The 21,332-nt window shown below is 37.0% G+C and overlaps 1 protein-coding gene across 2 annotated transcripts; it reads left to right on the forward strand.

The window, feature by feature from the left end:
- The first annotated feature begins 443 nt into the window (after nt 1–443).
- Nucleotides 444–19,092, forward strand: TMEM45A (transmembrane protein 45A). 2 transcript variants are annotated; one of them, XM_026700497.2, is made up of 6 exons: nt 444–728; nt 5,797–5,992; nt 8,737–8,949; nt 9,634–9,818; nt 14,305–14,450; nt 17,472–19,092. In XM_026700497.2, exons 2-6 carry the CDS (start codon nt 5,806–5,808, stop codon nt 17,563–17,565), a joined length of 825 nt encoding a protein of 274 aa, XP_026556282.1. In that variant the 5' UTR covers nt 444–728; nt 5,797–5,805; the 3' UTR covers nt 17,566–19,092. The 2 variants fall into 2 exon arrangements, with proteins under 2 accessions (XP_026556282.1, XP_087793472.1); XM_087937346.1 differs by having other exon boundaries at nt 5,800–5,992.
- Nucleotides 19,093–21,332: the final 2,240 nt, after the last annotated feature.

Here is a 21,332-nt window from a genome sequence, read left to right on the forward strand (position 1 = left end):
ATTGAAGTGTTTATTAATGCAAACAGGAATGTGTGGTTTCTCAGGGAAGAGCTAAAAACAGTCCTAAATGGGGCGGGGGGAGAGAGAGCAGGAGCGTTTGTGTCTCTCTGTGTGTGTAAGCTCTGAAACAACTGGTTGGAAACTCTCAGAGATATTCTCTGAGTTTCGCAGCATTGGGATCCTTCGTTTGTGCTTCTTCGGAATCTGCGACGGGAGAGGTAGCTGAAATCCGAGGCTTTCAAGCCGATCTGTGGGTGCTGCTGTGTCCCTGGAGGATCTTCCACATCCGACCACTCCGCCTCCCGGTTACTTGCCACATCACTACAGCCCTATTGATAGTCTTTCTCGCCTCCGGCAGAGGGCAGCTGTTCCGGAGGGGGGGGGGAGGGAGGGACATCATCAAGAGGAGGGATTTCTGCCAAAGTCCAACCGGAGGGCGAGAAGAGATGAAAGCGGGACGGGCGGAGGGCGTGAGTGCCCCGGCGGGGGAGCCAGCAGGGCGCCTCTGGATGGCTGTCGAAGAAGGCGGGATGGAGAAGGCAGGACTGTAACGGGAGCATCTTGGCGAGGAGCAGCCGAATTCTCCCCGCGTCACGGAGAAAAGAAGTGCGCTCCGGCACGTCCGCACATTTGACTATGGACGATGCAGGATCCCGCGCCTCGAATTCCACGTGAAATTCCAAAGAGACTGGAGGTGCTTTAAGTTGCCAAGAAGCAGCGCAAGTTCGGTAAGCCTTAATGAAATGTTCCTCTCTGCGTTTTCACTGGCTTCTGCACGAAAGGGGAATTGCAAAGCGGAGTTCTGATTCCCGGATTAGATAGTTTCCCGGAGTGTGTGGAACGTACCAATATAATTACAATCTTAACAGCAATTACTTAGCTTAATTACAACATAACGGAGAAATATAGCAACGAAGCACTTAGACTTATGCTTCACAATTCTTTACAGCCGCTCTCTAAGCTGTTTAGAAAGCATGTTGCCCCCAACAATCTGGGTCTTCATTTTATGCGTTAAGAATGGTACTTTGTCAATAGTATTAAGCTTGGGCTCAAGAAGTTAAACCTTTTGAGCGAAGTTCACTTTCCCTTGTTAAGAAATTATTCTTGAACCAGTTCGATTAAAATACCACAGACTCCTTGGGCAATTCAGCTGCCAAGTAATTTCAACAGAGAGTGAAGAAGAAGAGATGTGAGGGGAATGGAGGCTGTGTGGTAATCCAGAAATAATTGCCCCTTGATAAATGGGAAATGGAAAAAGTGGGAAGCAATGAAAAGAAGGACCACGCAAGACTAGAAATACAGGATTCTGCTTTGTAGTATTATTGTGGGGTTTTTTTTTAGTATGAGAGGTTTTTTTAAAAAAATATGGGCTAGAAGAGAGAAACAAAAAGCAATTATTGTAAAAGTACTGTGTTTTATTTCTATTTTGCATGCAGCTATTTTTTTTTTAATGGAATAGTGGATCTAATAACTTTTCAGAACATTTACAATTTTTGGCAGCATTATACCTAAGTTCAAAGTAATTTGTAACAGACATGGTGACCTATGAGATTGTGAGCACCATTGGACAATTTTAAATTTTATATCATAAATATTGGGTTGTTTTAATGAAACACTCAGCATTAGTATTAGCAGTGGTATGACTATAAGTTTTTTTGCAGAAATGTGGTACTGTTCTGCTTATTACTCTCTGGATGGGTATAAAGCAGACAGCAACTCCACAAAGCAACCATACAAAGTCTTTTTTATTGGTTCATCGGGCATCCTTATGCATTCATGATGCATAAGGATGCATTCCTTAAGGGGACAGCTCTCAATTCCTAACTATTCCAAATCCCATTAACTCTAAACTGTCTGGACAGCACAGGTATACTAGTAATGTCTTAGAGATTCTCAGTCAATAATAACAAATAACAAAGCTAATAACAAAGGGTGTTGTTAAAAAATTTGAATCCTCCCCTGTGTCTTCTATGCTTAATTTCAATCAAAAAAGCCAAAAATGGAAACAAAAAGACCCAAACATCACCTCATGAGCAATCAACATCCAAATAAAGCAAGATTAATATCAAGATTAACCTTAGACCAACAATCAAGAAGCAAACAATACCCCAATCAAGGAACTATCAATTCAAATACATTAACAGTAAACAACCAATACAAAGAACATGTGCCGTTGCATATGCAACAACGGTTTAATGGGTTTATTAATATTCCACCAAAACCCCAGAACTATCACAATGAAGTCCAGCCAAAAGCAGACTAATGCTAGAACACAGAACAATGGCCAATTAATCCACAAGAAGGCAATTCTTCTTTTTCATTGCTGACTGGCTGCAGCTGCATGATTTCCCCACTAGAAGCATCAGTGTTGTCCTGCTGCAGCTGTGCTTCAGGTAAAATCCCTCTCAGCTGGCTCCAGATGTGCCCAGAACTGATTCATCCTCCTCTGAACTGACATTTGGAGAGGTATCAGGGAAGCATCTGGGGGAGTCATCACATTAGGTAGTTTGTCCTTTTAAAAAATGAATCTTAATCTCAAAGTAATGATAGAGGGAGAATTTACAGATTAATATAAGAAAAGGCACAAGACAAGGATGCCCATTATCACCTTTGTTATTTGTATTGACTTTGGAAGTGCTGAACAGAAATATTAGAGAGGATCCAAATATAAAAGGAATGAAAATTAAGAAGGAGGAATTTAAACTGCAAGCCTTTGCGGATGATTTGGTTTTTATTCTGGAAGATTCTCTAGAAACAGCTTTAAAATTATTGGAAAAGATAGAGATGTATGATGAGATGGCGGGTCTGAAAATAAACAAAGATAAAACAAAGATCTTGACAAAGAATATGTTACCAAAACAAAGAGATGAACTGGCAGACTTATTGAAAATTCAAGTTACGAATAAGGTTAAATATTTGGGGATATATTTGACGTCAAGATGTACTACATTGAAAGAGAATAACTATATTAAACTTAAACAACAGATAGCATCTGATTTGAAGAAATGGGAAAACTTACAATTGTCATTGATAGGTAGAATTTCAACAATCAAGATGAATATTTTACCCAGAATTTTATATTTGTTTCAGACCATACCAATTAGACTTGGTAAAGATTATTTTGAAGAATTAAATAAAATTGTGTTGAAGTTTATATGGCAAGGTAAGAAAGCCAGAATAAAATTAAAACTTCTACAAGATGCTAGAATTAGAGGAAGATTTGGCCTTCCGAACTGGAAGTTGTACTACCAAGCTGCAAATTTAATGTGGGTTAAAGAATGGATAACATTAAGAAAGACCAGATTGTTGACATTAGAAGGACATGATTTATTACTGGGATGGCATGCTTTTCTGTGGTATAAGGGAACTAAATCGCAGGGCTACTTTAGAAGGCATTACATACGGGAGTCTTTATGGTTGAATTGGGAGAAAATTAAGAGAAAATGTTATTTGAAAATCCCAGTCTGGTTATCAACTATTGAAGCCTTTTCTTATCCTATAATATATGAGAAGGAACAAACAGTTAGATATGGGGAAATATTGGATGAAAAGACTGAACTTAAAATAATGCAAAAACTAGAAGAACAAGGCATAAAGATGAATTGGTTTTCATATGCGCAAATACATTCAAGGTATCTTATAGATTCTAAAATGGAGGGATTTTATGATAAATTGACTGATTTAGATAGGATCTTGACAGGTACTGATGAAAAAGTGATTAAAGAATTATACAGTTATCTGTTGAAAATTATATTAGAGGAGGAACAAGTTAAAGAAACGATGATTGTTTGGGGGAAGAATTTTGGATACGGGATTGATTTGGAGAAATGGGAAAAATTGTGGTCTCAAAATTATAAAATGACAATGCCAACAGCTTATAAAGAAAACTTGTATAAGATGTTTTACAGGTGGCATTTCCCCCCGACAAGAATTGCAAGAATGTTCAAGAACAAATCTGAAAAGTGCTGGAAATGTCATCAGATACCTGGCTCATACTACCATATGTGGTGGACTTGTGAGGATGCTAGAAAATATTGGACTAAAATTCGCATATGGTTGGAAAAAATGATAAAGACACATATAGATTTGAAACAAGAGATTTTTTTATTGGGAATCTTACCTGATACATATAATAAAAATTTGAAGTATTTGATTGTAAATGTATTAACGGCGGCTAGGATTGTATTTGCTAAAAACTGGAAGAGTGAGAAAATTCCATCAGAGGAAGAAATTATTAAGAAAATATTGGATTGTGCTGAAATGAGTAAATTGACATTTGAAATTAGAGAACAAGAAGATAAACAATTTTATGAAGTTTGGGATCTTTTTTATCAATGGTTAGATAATAAAACATAATAATAGAACATTTAGATTTAGGATATAATTTTTTTAATATTATTTTTATAAAACTTTATTAAGAGTTATATATTATATGGTATGATCTTATGATTTATTGCAAAATAAATTAAGTAAATTATAGTTATCTCGTTATAGTATGAGTTAATAAAATTATAGATAAACGATTTCTTAGTGATGATATTGGGTTATACAATTATTGATTGATAATATGAGTTATTATGTAATATAATTATATTAGCGTTTAGGAAATGGATGCACACAAAAAAGTGGTAAACCAACCGATACACTGTTTGTAAATTTATGAAGAAGGATGATGTTTTTATCTTTTATGTTGTATGTCTTATGTTGTTTTGTTTGTTGTTAAAATAAAAAACTTTTTTTAAAAATAAATAAATCTTAATCTATACAGTATGCATACAAACAGAGGTAGCCCTCAATTTACAACCCATTCATTTAGAGATTATTCAAAGTTACAATAGCACTGAAAAAAGTGACTTAAAACGAGTCCTCATACTTACGACTATTGCAGCAGCCCCATGGTCACATGAACAAACTTTGGGCGCTTGGCAACTGACAGGTATTTTACATGTCAGCTGCAGCATTCCAGAGTCCTCACTGTCTCCTGACAAACGAAGTTAATGAGGGAATCTGAATTTCCTTAATGACTGTATGATTCACTGAACAACTGCAATGCTTCACTTAACAGTCATGGCAAAAAAAAAGATAAGGGTCGTGGGCATGACCCACTTAACAACTGCTATGTTTATCTTTCTCTGTACTTCTCATCCCAGAACAATTTTCCACTGTCCCTTACTTACAATATATAATCTGTAGCTCTATCACTAATCCAAAGTTTCTGGGATGGTCAGAAAACAACACTCAAGTATTTTATTGTAGCATATTTTTTAAGTATTGAGCCTATTATTGGAATCTTATAGGGAAACAAAGCAAACTGACTACTAAGAGGAGTGATGGGTATATGGTACATATTCTAACTATGCAGTCATACAAATAGAATTATAAATCCATACCCATTTCTGAATACAAGGCCCTGTATTACAAGGGCTTTGATATGTCAGCATAAAAGAACTTCAGTGGTTCCCTCATGGCTGTCTCAGTTCCCTACACCTGCAGTGAGCATTGTGATGAAAATAAATGTGAAGGCAATGAGGAAGATCAAAACCTTGGGAAATATCTATGACAAAAAGAATAAAATAAATTTCTGATAAATATCTCTTATACAAACAGGTTTTGAAATCTGGCACAGATGCTTTTCCTGTCAAATACAGTTCAGAATATTAGGAATTGTGTTTCATTCCTGCAACAAAATATAATTTACTACTAGATTCAACTATAATAAGCTACATCTTAGATTTTGTCTATGAATATGAGATTCTTCTGAAATTTACTTTATTTTTTGAACTGCTTTTTCCACAGTAGAAAAAGATGGGCAATTTTAAAGGTCATGCTCTTCCTGGAAGTTTTTTCCTTTTGTTTGGCTTGTGGTGGTCTGTGAAATACCCGTTCAGGTACCTCTGTCAAAAGAGGAAAAATATTTATCTTGGTTCCAAGGCAGGATTTCAACGCTTAGAATTTATTGAAGGCATAATCAAGATTGTCTTTGCTCTTATTGGTAAGATTTTATTTTAAAAAAAATGTAATTCTAAATAAGTATGATTATGATTTAAGGTACCGTTAAAACAAAAATATTTTTTTTGAAATATTAACTTTGAAGCAATTTATAGCTGATGCCAAACTGTAGTCTGGATTTTATGTAGTGTTGAATGTTGTTTCTCTGCATGGAGGTAAAATTCAGTAACAAAACTGAACAACTAGCCTATTTATTTTATACCTTAATCTTTAAAAAAATATACACATCTTTTTTGGATTGTTTTTATGATGCATTTTAGGCTATATGTTTTATTAGAGTAGGATACTATTATACATTGGTGTTGTTATTTGATATATATCTTATATATTTTAGCTTTATTGTCAAACTGGAACAAGATATTATTTTATTATATTGTAGCTGTATCGAAGAGAAAAGTTAGAAGTTTTCTTTATATTGTTTTAGTTCATTTTATGTGCTGCTTTCGAACTTTTCCCATTGTACCTCCTTCTTGCGGTTTCTTTTTTTTTTTTTTGTAATTTTATATTTTAACTTTTTATCTTTAAAATTAATAAAAATTCTATTATTCTTAAAGTATAACTCTAAGTAGGAGCCATATCTTTCCAAGGAGAAAATAACCATATCTTGCTAGAACTTCAGTAGGGGACACAATGGTTTTACTTGTCCTTATCAGGATAAGCATTCTGTGATTATACTGGCTTGTATGGTTATATTGCTGTTTATTCTTTCTAACATTTAATAAACCACAAAGTGAGCAATTAGGGAAGTTGAAGTTAACACTTTTGAAAAATGGTTTCCAAAATGGTTGCTTCACTAAACCAGGTGTTAACAAATAAGTATTGCAATAGTGGCCAATATCTGTAGCTCAGGTGTAGGATGAGAGTGGAGGTTCATTCTCTGAGCTTGTGGGTTGGTTTCCAATTATTCCATTACCAGGCTAGGTAACATCTTTAGTGGAATTTAGAGAACGTCAGTGTTGGTATTCTTCTGCTTATAAGGACTTTGTATAGGGCAAGTTCTTATAAGAACACCAACACTGACATTCTCCAAATTCCTCTGAAGATGATACCTAGCTTGGTAACAAAATGTTCAGAAACCAGCCCATGAGCGCGGAGAATGAACCTCCACTCTCATCCTACACCTGCGCTACAGATATTGGCCACTATTGCAATACTCATTTGTTAACATCTCGAATGAGTATTGCTTGACATGATTTTTTATTTTATTTTTTATTTATTTGATTTGTCAATTGTTTACAAGATAATAGGTATAAGTATGAACATGAGTAAGAATACAGGAAATAGGCATGAATAAATGGGGACAATAGGACAGGAATTGTAGGCACAGTGGTGCACTTATGCACACCCCTTATAGATCTCTTAGGAATGGGGTGAGGTCAATAGTGGATAGTTTGAGGTTAAAGGAGTGGGGATTAGAGGATGTAACAACAGAATCAGGTAGTGCATTCCAGGCATTGACCACTCTGTTGCTGAAGTCATAGTTTCTGCAATAAAGTTTGAAGCAGTTTACATTGAGTTTGTATCTGTTGTGTGCTCTTGTATAGTTGTGGTTGAAGCTGAAGTAGTCATTGACTGGTAGGACATTGTAGCAGATAATTTTGTGTGCTGCACTTAAGTCTAACCATAGGTGGTGTAGTTCAAAGTTGTCCAAGCTCAAAATCTCAAGCCTGGTGATATAGGTATTCTGTTGCGAGCAGAGGAGTATAGTACTCTTCTCATGAAATAATGATGTATGAATATAGCTGGTTGTGGTTTATTCAAGAAACTAGTAAAGAAATCATTACATAAAATGAACTGTGAGATTGTCTTGTTAACAAAGTACGGCTCCATTCTTATCCCATCTCTTGATAGCCAGCAGCCCTACAATTAGGTAAAGTAAAGAAACTGTTGGTGTAGATGTGAGGGTGATCCGGATGTGGCATCTGTCATCCCATTGATTGCCATGGTTGAGTCGACTGATCTGGTTGGCTAGGTGGGTGTCCCTTTCCTCCCTCATCGTTCCATGTGCATCCCTCCTGAAGTTGTTCAGTGGAAGGGGATGACCATCCCAGACAGAAGGAGTGTACTAATTATTAGTCAAGGATATACGGTATTTGGTGAAACCAGTGGCAAGCCTTGACCATTTCTCTTGGGCTTATTTAGTTGTTCCTGTCTTTTGGAAGATAGAACCATTACAGCTGACATAAGATTCAGGTGATCTATCTAAATAGTTTAAGAATACTATAGCAAAATATAGTCAATCCTAGGAATGTAATTTAAACATCAAAGACACTTTATGAATATAAGCATGCAATGAATTTCACAAACTCGGTGCTATGGTCTGTGATTTGCTCATATTATAGGTATTGCATAAAACTGGAGATGTTGTGACCTTTGTTTCAAGAAATGGAAATGTGCAAGATAGTGTATGAATGTTTTCACACAGATCACAGCCAAGGAAGTGTGTTTTGCAGTGTCATTTTTTTCTCTATAGGCTTTTATACATGATAGGAAAAAATATGGAGGATATGGTAAGAAAATGTGGGCAGTTTTACAAATAAAATATGTAATTTATGGAGCCACTTTAATTTTATTTCTGAAGTAGGCTTATTGTACAGCAGCTCTCTTATCTGGAAGCAGTTTAATATTTATTATTTAATAATATTTAATAATATTTATTTATTTTTTTGCATAATGGCCAAAACTAAAAAAAAAAAGTTCCCATATTCCTTTGTTATTTATACCCAGGTATGATGGGAGAGCAGTTTGTTCCTGATGGGCCTCATTTGAAGCTATATAACAATGAAAAAAAGCAGTGGAATTACTTAATGAATTGGCAGCATGCAACCATGTACCTCTTCTATGGCATCTCAGGGCTAGTGGACATTGTGACTCACAGTACGAATGTATTACCAGAGGCCTTAGACCGAATGATGCTCTCACTTGCTGTTTTTATGGAAGGTGAGCTTATGGTATTTTGCTGCACTGTTTATGTAGAAAAGTTTTCTGAATTCAAATGAAAAAGAATAGACAAAGTTTATCGATTATGATAACTATCAAATCAAAATGACATATAACAGAAATAGGGAACAAGAATAGATGTTTAAAGATTATAAATTAATAAGCCTGATTCTTTATTAGGGATACATGCAGAGTGGAAGACTTGTTTTATTCAAAGAGATTAAGAATTCATTATGTCTGAGGATAAATTACATTCAAAGAGAGTAAGCAAAAATCATTGTGGCTACCTCAAGGATGTTGTTCAACATGTAAACAACCAAAAACCTTCTGCAGTAGAGCCCTGAATTATTTTAATCTAGCATCTGCTTAAAGCATTTGGCTCAAGCAAATAGATTGTGTTATTTATTTGTTTGTTTGTTTATTTAACTTTATACAAAGTTAACTGTATACAAAGTTAAATATACCATCTTTCTGCAAATGTGAATGCCTACATCTTATATATGTTTAAAGATTCAAAATAAGGAGATCATGACCATGACACTTGTACATTATATCTCCTCCTGTGGTAGCAATAACAGCTTCCAAGGATTTTCTATAACTTGCTAAGACTTTTTAGAATTAAATGCAATCATGCCTGAAACCTGTAGAATAAAAAGTAGTTGACTTCTCATTCCCTTTCACCAGGTTTTCTATTTTATTATCACATCCATGGGCGTTCCATGCTAGATTTTCATGTTCATCAGTTACTTTTAATAACTGTCTTTGGAGGTGCTCTCTGCATATTCTTGGAAGTCTTTTTCCACAATAGCATTGTTCTTGAGATGTTCCGAACAAGTCTTTGTATATTGCATGGCAGTTGGCTCTGGCAGGTGAGTGAATAATTTTTCTTTTCCTTCCCTTCCCCTGCCATGCCCACCAAGCCACGCCCACCAAGCCATGCCACACCCACCAAGCCATGCCCACAGAACCTGTAGTATTTTTTTAAAAATCCCACCACTGTTTCCTATGCATTCTTACAAAAAAAACAAAACCCAACAACTTTTGAGATTAGAACCAGGATCAACAAATGAGATCCTCAGACAGTTGCTGAAGATTTATTGGATACCAATTTATTTATTACTTCAACCCTTTTTTGCTTCTTTTTATCTGCTAAGGTGACTGCAGTGTAGATATTGGAAATTACTTTGAATTTTTGCAAACAATTATAGTAGAGTGATGATCACTGTTCATTCTTCTATCAGCGCCTGCATCAGTCATTTATCTCTGTCTGCTTGTTTCTTCAGGGGAAAAGAGACAGCTGCCAGCATTTCTCCACTGTCCTGCTGCATGGAACTCTGAGATAGACCAAGATAACAAATTAGGCAGTATTGGCAAACATTTTAATGATCAGAGAGAGGGATTTTTTGGTAATGGTTGAGAGATGAATGGTAGGGTAGATGAGCTCTTAGGTTAGCAGAGCTGTGAGGCAAAGTACAGGTATTCCTTGACTAATTACCAAAGATGGGACCAGAATTTCAGTTGTTAAGCAAGATACCATAGTTGTTAAGTGACTCATGTCCAGTTTTATGACCTTTTTGCCATAGTTGTTAAATGAATCATCGCAGTTAGTGAGTCATGCGATGTTTCCCCATTTACTTTGCTTGTTGGAAGCCTGCTGCAAAGGTGACAAATGATGAACATGTTACCTTGGGAGGCTGCAGCCATCATAAATATATACCTGTTGCCAAGTGTCTGAGTTTTAATCATGTCACCATGGAGATGCTGTGATAGTTGTAAGTGGAAGGACCTTTTTTTGTAATGTTGTAACTTCAAACGGTCAAACAAATGATTCTTAAGTCAAGGATTACCTTACATTGGGTCATGCATATTTGGGTAAGGTCAGAATTTTACAATTTTTTCTTCTCTATGAATTATGGGTTTATTATCAAGCCTACTTTAGTGTTTTATTTATCAGACCATATATCACTGCTTTTAGCACCAGCATACATTCCTCTTAGGAGACGGGCTCTGCCTATAATAAAGACAGTGAAATCTTGGCCAGAAGATGCTTCCCAACAGCTTCAGTATTGTTTTGAGAACACAAATTGGGACGCCTTCATCATCCTGACCTAGAGGAGTAACTGCAACTGTTCTGTGCTATATCAAACACTGCACAGATACTATCACTGTGGATAAACATATTAGGACCTATCCCAACCAGTAACTCCGGATGACCAAGGAAGTCCAGCGCCTTTTGCGTGACAGGACCAAGGCCTTTAGGTCTGGTGATGGGGCAAGATACAGTGTTGCCAGAGCTAATCTGAACAAAGGTATTTTGAAGGCCAAGACTGAGTATAAGAGGAAGATTGAGGATATTTTTTATAGCAATAACTTGAGGCAGGTGTGGCAAGGGATTCAACAAATTACAAACCATCAACTGACCAATGTCATCCCTGCTTCATTGGCAGAGGAACTGAATCATTTCTTTGCTTGCTTTGAAGTGGAGACATCAGAGATAGATAAAATACAACCACCAGTCAATTGTAGCCCCCACCTCATTGTGGAGGAACAGGAGGTGAGGAGCATTCTGAGGGCTGTGGACCCTAGAAAGGCTGCTGGTCCTGATGGTATCTCTGGCCAAGTGCTTAAAGACTATGCTGATCAGTTGGCTGGAGTCTTTACCAGGATCTTCAATCGATCTTTATCCCAGGCCACTATTCCATCTTGTCTGAAGGCTTCCACCATTGTTCCGCTGCCAAAGAAGTTCCCTATCAATAACCTCAACTATTAAAGAACAGTGGCACTCACTCATGTGCTTTGAAGTGCTTTGAGAAATTGGTCTGCCGGCACATCATTTCTGGTCTTCCTCATACATTTGATAAACATCAGTTTGCATACAGAAGAAATAGATCTACAGAGGACGCTATAGCCATCACTCTTCACAGTGCTCTGACTCATCTAGAACAGTGGGGGAGGGGGGGCTATGTGAGGATGCTTTTTGTGGATTTTAGTTATGCATTTAACACAATTCTTCCACATAGACTAGTGTCTAAAATTCTGGACCTTGGGCTTTCTAATTCAATCTTCCTTTGGATTATGGATTTCCTATCTGGCCGCTCACAAAGGTTCAAGATTAGGTAATCATACCTCTTCAGCCCTTATTCTTAACACTGGTACACCACATGGTTGCATCTTGAGTCCCTTACTCTATACATACTTTATGTGCATGACTGCATTCCCACTCACGCTAGTAATACTATTGCTAAATTTGCAGATGATACAACAGTGGTGGGACTTATTTCTGGGGGGGATGAGTCTGCCTACCGCGATGAGGTGGACCAGTTGCTTTCGTGATGTGAAGACAATAACTTAGTCCTCAACACCAATAAGACCAAGGAGTTTATAGTGGATTATAGAAGGAACAGATCAGACATCCAGCCCTTGCTTATCAATGGAGACCGAGTGGAGCAAGTGGCCAGTTTTCAGTTTCTGGGTGTTACCCTAAAAGAGGACCTGACCTGGGGTGCCCACATTGCAGCCCTGGTAAAAAGAGCCCAGCAGAGATTATACTACCTGAGACTTCTCAGAAAACAACTGAATGAAAAACTGCTGGTGACCTTCTACTGCTGCACCATAGAGAGCATTTTAAAATACTGCACCTCTGTATGGTTTGCCAATTGCACAGTGGCAGATAGGAAAGCACTCCAGAGGGTTAATGTCATTGACCAGAAGATCATTGGTTGCCCTCTCCCCTCTTTGGAAGAGCTTTATAGCTCCCGCTGCCTTAAGAAAGTTCAGAACATTCTCAAAGATCCATCTCATCCTGGGAACCCTTTTTTTGAATTATTACCATCTGGCAGACGCTACAGAATAATAAAAACAAGGACAGATAGGCTGAAAACAGCTTCTATCCCAGGGCAGTAGCTCTTTTTAAATTCTGCTGTATAGTGCAGTGTTGGTGTGGTGTTGGGGGTTTTCGATTCAATGTGTGAAGGGTGAAGGATGTGTGTTTGTGTTTATTTTCATGATCATGGTCAGGATGTCCACTGAAGATGATGTTTGATTTCGTTGTACGAGGTGCAATGACAGTAAAAGTAAACTAAACTAAACTATTTAAACCCATTTTAGGATTTATGCTACATGTGTTTAAATGTAGCAAAACAATTATGATACTTGCTTGTTTATTGAAAGCAGAGGTCTTTAGGATTTAGCAGCATTTAGGAAGCCTTTATGGATGCTATGATCTGATCATTCATTAGCAGGATTATTAGAATGTTTTCATTTGATGCATTTCTTTGGGCACAGGACTACCTTACTTTGAACTTATTTGATATTTCCTCTTTTATAAGGATGGATAGCTAACTTTAGTATTAGAATAGAAAGGGATAATAGGTATTGTTATAACTTTTCTTGTAGAATTTTAATTTCGATCTCATCTTTCTATTATTATGGAAACCTAGGTAGCATATGGAACCTATTTAAAGGTAAATAATTGTGATTAGATTCTTCTAGCCTGCCCAATGAATATCAAATATAGTGAATATCAAATAAAGTTAATATCTAAATCAGCCTTCTCCATATTATCTTAGTATAATGGAGGAGATACTGGAAAGTTCCAAAGACCTAAATAATGCCTTTGTACGCAAGACTGATATAAAACAATTTTAACTCTGCATTCTTATAATAGAGGCAGATGATCTGCCATCTTTTTGGCATATGCAGCCCTCAATTTCAGTTTATGTGGCCTTCAGCCTAATTAAAGAACTGGGCAAGAGATAAATTTTTCATCAGAATTATTGGAAGTGAGAGAGCAGAAAAAAGTGGATATCAGAACGAGAATAGGCATTTTCAAAGAAGCAGTGGCATAAACTTTGCTTTCTACTCCATTTACCACATGCTTCAGCACTACTAACTATATGGGGAAAAATGTAGCCTACCTTAGCCTTAAGCTATAATAAAGAACACACAAGGTAGAAAGAAAATCTTATAACAATTTATTTATGCAATTTATATAGCCACCCTTTCAAAAACAATGCAGGATGATACTAAAAAATAAACAAACTTAAAATATAGGACATAAAGCAGTTTTCACCAAAGGTAATTCAAAATTTGAAACGGCCATCCCAGATAGCTGTACAAATCCCCCTGACCCAATGCCAGGAAAATTTGGGCCCATGTGAATCTGGAGGGGTATGCTATTACATAAGGTAAACCAGCTTGAGAAAAGGCATGTGAACTAGTTTTGGGGAAACTAGTTTAAGAGATGGGCCCTGAAGCATGAAACCCTACCAGATCTTATTGAGAAGCAAATATAATTGGAGGGAGGTAATCCCATTAAAAAACAGTATTTCTAATGCCCTTTTCTATTTTTCACAGATTGGATTTGTCCTTTATCCTCCAAGTGGAAGTACAGAATGGAACCAAGAAGATCACAATAATATCATGTTTCTGACTATGTGCTATTGCTGGCATTATGCAATTACACTGCTTATCATGGCAGTCAATTATACTCTAGTCAGCTGGTAAGTAAATATTATTGGTATTTTAAAGAGTTCCACTTAAATGTCAAGAATTTCTTATTTTATTCAAAATCCCCATACATTCAAAAATAGGTCCTCCAACTGGATAGGAATGAAAAATTATAGTAGTCTACAGATGCTATAGCATTCAGCCTACAGCTTTTTTTTAAATAAAATTTTATTGATTTTTAAAAACAAACAAACAAAACATAAAACATAAAAACATAAAACATCTTTTTTGAAAGCAGCTTGATCTCGGGTTACACCTCTTTGTACAGATACAAATTCAAGTTCATGCTCATTTTTATATATCATTCCATATCTTATTACCATTCTACATTTTCTATATAGCTTCTCCTCTCTTTTAACTTTCTTAATTTTATTTTATTTATTTCATCTCAATTCAGATCATTATACTTATATTCTTTGTCTGTCCTGTTTCAGCTGTCTATTATCTTTTCTCATTAAACAAAATTTCTCCTGTAATCACTGATTGGAGTATGGCGCCTTTATATCTTTCCCCTAAATTTATAACACTTAATATAATACATAATTTCTATTCGGATTCTGCTTAGTACATTCTAAAGCTACACACTATATTTTAAAAAGAGAAAAAATTATAAATATATAATATAACTAGAATAACAATCCATACCAGTTCAATTATATCATTAATATTAATATTCATTTAAATCTTAAACATTTTACACATTACTTTTCAAGTAGGTATCATGCTTCTATGGGAACACTTATAAACTTTCCATAATTACTTCCCCCCCACCTCACTTATATTTTAAAAGATTGTGTCATTAAAATGTTCCCATTCCTTCCTAATTCAATTCTCTCATTTATTTCATTTCATTTATTTTGTTCACAAAAGTTTCACTGAATTACACTGAGTATTTTATTCCACTTTTTAATATGTTGTTTCCAATTTTTCTAACATTATTTCTAATATAAATATAATAATACAATCTTATGTACCTTTGCAGAATCGCTTTTTCAATTAAATTTTTACCCATTATCTCTGAATAAGTCCTGTTTCTTTACATCTTGCTCCACACCTTTGTAGCTTCTCTTCCCTTCCTTCCTCCCTTGCTTCTTCTCTCTGCCCTTTTTACCCCCTTGTCTCTCCACCTCCATTTCCCTCTTCTGAGTTCTCCTTTTCTGTTGCTTTCTAACATTATATCCACTTTTCACCTTATTTTTCCCTGTTTTGGTTGTTTTTTTAGATCTTAAATTCTCCATTCTCTTTCCCCCCTCCCTTTTTTCCCCAAGTAAAGTTATTTGTTCATTAAAGATGGCTTCTTCTTTGTCCCAATCTTCTTGTTGCGCAGTCTTTTCTTGTAGTTTCTTGTAGGTACAGATCGCCATTTCTAAAAATTGAAAAACGGAGCCAAGAGAGCCCTTCCCTTCTCCATTGTAAAAAATTTTTTAAACAACCACCCGAGTGTTTTTAATTATTCAAATATAATTTCCAGAAGTCCCAAAGTCACCAAGCAATCCAAATACACACAAGCTGTTTCTTTTAACACTTTCTTCTTTTTTCACTTTCTCTTCCTGGGGTTACTATTTAGTTACAAAGTTCCAGTTAAAATGTATCTTTAAGAAGTCTTGTTAAGATTTAACTTTAGATTCTTTGAATTCCAGGCAGCCTCCTCCTTCCAAATCCTACTCTTATTCTTTTCCTCTCCCTTCCCACTTACAGCAAAGAAAAAAAAAATTTTTTAGTGTTCAGAAATCTTTATTGTCCCCTTGGCATTTAATTTTCCAGTTTAATTACCTGTTGATGCCAAAGCGGATTTTTCCGATTTCTCATTCATCTCTGTTCGCTGTCAACATAAGGAAGGAGAGTGAAAAAAACACTTTCCCTTTTCACTTTCATTCGCTGGTTCCGAATCCACTTTGGGAGCGATGTATCTTTTTTGAAATTTAAATTCCAGGATACCTTAGTCATTGCTTCTTATCCCGGTCAGCCAAAACTTTCACTTCTTAACTTCCTCCTGCACTTTCTTTTCCAGATGAGTGCTTCTTTGAGGTGGCCATTTCTGACCGCTGCTCTTACTGCCTTCGGGAAAGGGAGTTTAGCCAGCTGAGGAGGAAAGATGCGACTTTCCTCGACCCTGCTGGAATCTCCCCCCTCTTGACCACCTCTACGGGGTGGCTTAGCCCCGAAGCCAAATGGTTTGGGGTGCTCCAGTGGTGAGCCCAGGCAGAAACCATACACGATCACAGATTCCTGCCTGCCGCCAAAGCCCTGCAAACCGGAAGTCTCATTCAGCCTACAACTTTTAAAATGCATAATTGTTCATTGATGCCTGCATATAAATTGCAAAGAAATTGCAATACGTAATTGTTCATTGATGCCTGCATATAAATTGCAAAGAAATTGCGTATATAGTTGTATACAAATAAATATAAAAACTGTTCATATTAGTGCTGGAAGAATGTCAACTCTTTAATTTCTTCCTGAGATACTTTTAGTTAGCTTAATTATTTTGAGATCTATGTAATCCTTCAGTGCAGCACACAGGTTTAGAATAATTTACTATATAAAACTAAGGAAAATGAAGCTTTGATTATGCCTATTATTTTTGTTGTTTTATAATTTAATATTCCCAATAGGTTGTACTTCTCTGAGATTAGAATACAAGTTTGAAGGACAAAAACATATTGAGGCAGCAGATTAAGCCATGCATTGGGTTTCATATATCACAGATGTATATGTGACACAGATTAAAATATATTAAACTGGTTGCCACTGGACATAAGCATTAAGAATGAGGGGTACATTTATCCATCCATATAAATATGTATGCAGATTAATTTCTTGGCCATACAGTAGTATAATAAGATGAACTTTGGAAAAAGAAGGTTAAATATTGGAAAAATAGATGGAATATTAGAATTGGTTTTTGTATTCAATGTACCATCTCATATAAAAATAACTATCCTCTCCTTCATCATTGATGAAGAATGTGTGATGATGTAGCATGAATTGTTCTTGCATTTTTTCTTCTCCAGGGTGGTTCATACCAAAATAATGCAAGTCCCATCCATGGAAATTGGATTACTGAAACCAACTGAGCGAGAACAGGAGTCAGAAGATGAAATTTAATTCTACAGAAACATTTTCTTATCGCTCACTTTCTATTTTAGTATTTCTAGTCCCTGGTGATTCTATTTTTTCATTATTTAGTCTTACACAATTTAGAACTTAATTTATGAAAATTCCATTATGGCATTGTTTTTCTCAATTGAAGTAGAAATATATGGCATTGTAGCAGTAGCATGTCAAATGAGAATCAGTTCTGGCCATTAACAAATAGTGGATCCACTCTTTCATACTTTTTCGTAAACTGGGAAATTTTCACATATTTTTAAAAAGCCAGATGCAATTGTAATGCAGCAAAAAACTGGATATATATTAAAATAGTAAAATGGATCAATTATACATTAAAACTATTTATAAAGAATTTTTAGGATAGATTTCAAATTTATATTTGCAAGTGTATTGCTTTATTCTTTTTTATTTTTGTAATTATTTATTAGCAAAGAATACAAAAAGCCAAATACTTTGTTTAAGCAAATAATGATTTCTCCAAATTACTGTTTTTTACTTTGCATATGAGAATTACCTGCAGCAGAATTGGTTTATTTTTATAAAAAGAAGAAAAAAACTATGAGGTCAAAGTACATTTCAGATGATTTCTATACTTTGAATTTATTCAGTGCAGAGAAAACTCGTGCCAAATTTCAAATCCCTATTTTGCAATTAAGCTTATGCAAATGTTGGAGAAGAGATTGACTGGGTTTGCACATTATGAAGCACCTTTCTCCAAGTCATTAAAGCACTTGTGCAAGGGCACTTGGGGTGTGCATGTGTGTGTGTCCAAAAAGTCATCATCAGGCTGTGACTATGCAATTGCAGCCCACCCGTTCTTTAGTGGGTGTCACAGAAAATTTTGCTGCATAAAGACTGCAAACTTATGAATCATTGTCAGATAGGATCACAGTTGGCATCTTTTGTGAAATGAAGATTAGTACAGCTTTACAAAACATGAAGAGGATTTGACTGCAGACAGTGTGTTTTTGACAAGTACACCAAGAATGGTTATTTTTAAACAAATCCCCCCCCCCCCATTTTTGTCCTTATGCTAACATACCTTTGCAGTGTTGTAGGAAGTTGAAAATCAGGAGTGATATTCAGGGATTTAGACCAGTTCGAGTGATTCTCTAGGGAAAAATTTGACTGGTTTAGAGAACTGGTAGGGAAAATTTTGACTAGCCCCGCCTACCCATCCCGCTCTTACCTCTTACCTCAGTCCCTACCAGTTTTCCGAACCAATCAAAAAACCTGTTGTTTATTAGCTCAGTTGATTCGCCTGGAAGAGCTGATTGGTGGGCCGCAGCTGAGCTAAAAAAACAGCACAGAGGGTGGTCTCTGAGTGTTGTGCTGCACCTGCACGAGGTTCTCTCTCTTAGAACCAATTGCGCAATCATGATTGGTTCTAAGAGAGCGCTCACCCTGCCATTACTTTTCTCACCTCTCCGGCATAGCAGCACACACACTGTGTCTGTGTGGCTCCTCGCTTGTAAGCCTTCGTTTGTACACGTAGGAATTCTAGCAATAAACTATATTACTCACAGGATTCATTGTGAATAGGTATGTTTATTTTCGCTCATTTTCCTTCAAACACGGCAACAACGGATATACCAGATAAAGTTAGCGCTGAGATCATTCGTCTCTCAGTGCAATTTATCATGCAGCCCCACCCTATGCAGCTAACTCACATCCGCCCTCCCCATTAGTCCTCCACGCCTCCACCCCGCAATTCTAAACGCAACTAATTACCAAAACAGAATGTGGTTTCAATTCCCAGGTTGTGCCGTAGCTTCCCCAATGATTGTTTGTGTTTCGTTTCGGGTAATAAGAAGAGTTGGAGTGATAAACCTTCTCCCACCCCATCCTTGTTTCATGTTCGTGCTGATACGAGATAAGCCGAACTGGGATGGGATCTTCAAAAGTAAGAGAGGTTTTCCAATCAAGTTGATATATTGTAAATGGCAGGATCGGACTTTCATTCCCCAACTAAGATAATGTGTCGGGATTCACTTCAGGAGATAAACCGGTCAACTTTGAAGCCCGACATCGCCTGCCTGCCAGAGGCCCAACTGATCTGCCTGCCAGTGCCAGGTAAACCTGCAAGTTGCGGCCTAGCAAGCTGCCCCCCCACTATCCCAGCCTCCCCACCTCCAGCTTGTTTGCCTTGCTTCAAGCCACAGCTGCATGCCATGTGGCACCGAGAAGCTGCATGGCCACCCTGGCTGAGAACAAATTCCCCAAGGATTTCTTTGCCTACCTGATTTTCAGTTCCTTCGCGTTTCTCGCCATCGTTCATGTGCAGGGAAATGAAAGTTTGTGTAGGGCTAAAAAAAAGTTCAATCAATTCCAACTTCTCACGAAAGAAAAAAATCATGAGAAGTCGGAATTGATTGATTTAATTTCTTCTTTAGCCCCACACAAACTTTCATTTTCCTGCATAGGAATGATGGTGAGAAACACAAAGGAGCTGGAAATCAGGCAGACAAAGAAATCCTTGGAAGAAGGGAGGGCATCTGGGTGGTGGTGGGTGGGGAAAGCTCCGTGGCGCGGCACTGCAATGGTGAAATGGGCAACAGAGTAGCTGGCATGAGGTGAGGAGGCCACTTTCCTTCTCCCTCCTTTCCTCATGCTGGCTGCTACATTTCCCATTTCTACATTGCAGCGCGGCACCCAGGAATTCACTTTGATAGCATTGGGGCAGGGATAATTTACCTGGCCAAACTAACCCTGCAGTCTCCTCTACATACATTGGGTTCAGCAGTAGCTTTGATGGGTTGTTCCCTCAGTGGCAAACAAAACAGTCCCATCGCGCTGTGCCTCCTCCTGCCTCCAAGTGCGCCCAGCCACTTTTGAAATCCAAAGCCGCTTCTCTGGCTACCGAGCCCAAGCAGCTGATCGAAGAGTGCTGGATTTCAAAAGCCAAGGAAACAGAAAGCAGCTTTTCAAAGCAAAGGAGGCAAGGGAGGAAACTGCAGGGTTAAAGTTAAAAGGCGTCTTGTGATTAAAATCGCCACCAACTTTCCTAAAATGATTTGAAAACAACCGGGCTCAGCAGAGCCAATTTGGCCTCTCTGTACAAGCTCACATCATTCTCCCCAGTGCTGCTTGGTGGGCTATGCTCTGCCGTGTCTTTTTAGAATGCAAAAGGACTGATTCCTGGTGGGGCACGGGTGCATGGAACTGCGGGCGCTTGAAGCCATGACAGGCATTCTGTGCAATTGGCTGAATCAGGAAGTGAAGCTTTTGTAGAGAGTGGGTGAGTCCAAGGAAGTGGGGTGTCATTGCTTTGAGGTGCCAGGGGAGGGGTGTCCCCCCCACCCCCTGGTTTCCTGCAGGCTCCACAAATTCTGATTCATTCTGGGATTTCAAGTGAATACCTGAATTTGTCTACATAAAAGGCTGATGGGTTTGTTTGTGTGGAAGGAAATGACTTTGCCTAAAGTTATTTTCTCTTTTTTAAAAAACAAGTTTTATTCAATTTTTCACATTGCAAATACTAAAAGGCTCTTTTAAGAGGACAACATATTTCTGGGTCATCACTTTTACATGCAAATATGACAATAGTTATATATTCATTTTTTACATTCAACTTCTTATCTTATTTAATTTTTACTTAACTCTATTATTACCTTTTCCATTCCAACTTTTACAGAAAAGAAGAACAAACTAATCCTGATCTCTAATATTAATCTCAATCTAAACATCCTCTCGTTTCATTTAAACATTAATATTTCTTTTAAGAATAAAGATAACATGTGTTTGCCTAATAAAAAAATATC

This window comes from Pseudonaja textilis, chromosome 7 (genome assembly GCF_049901715.1).
Source record: "Pseudonaja textilis isolate UNSWEBS1 chromosome 7, rPseTex1.2, whole genome shotgun sequence".
NCBI lineage: Eukaryota > Metazoa > Chordata > Lepidosauria > Squamata > Elapidae > Pseudonaja > Pseudonaja textilis.

What these genes read in the sequence shown, in the direction of transcription:
- TMEM45A (XM_026700497.2), top strand. Translation starts at nt 5,806, where the DNA reads ATGGGCAATTTTAAAGGTCATGCTCTTCCTGGAAGTTTTTTCCTTTTG. An exon ending in GATTGTCTTTGCTCTTATTG is followed by an intron (nt 5,993 to 8,736) that starts GTAAGATTTTAT and finishes ATTTATACCCAG; the next exon opens with GTATGATGGGAGAGCAGTTT. An exon ending in AATTATACTCTAGTCAGCTG is followed by an intron (nt 14,451 to 17,471) that starts GTAAGTAAATAT and finishes TTTCTTCTCCAG; the next exon opens with GGTGGTTCATACCAAAATAA.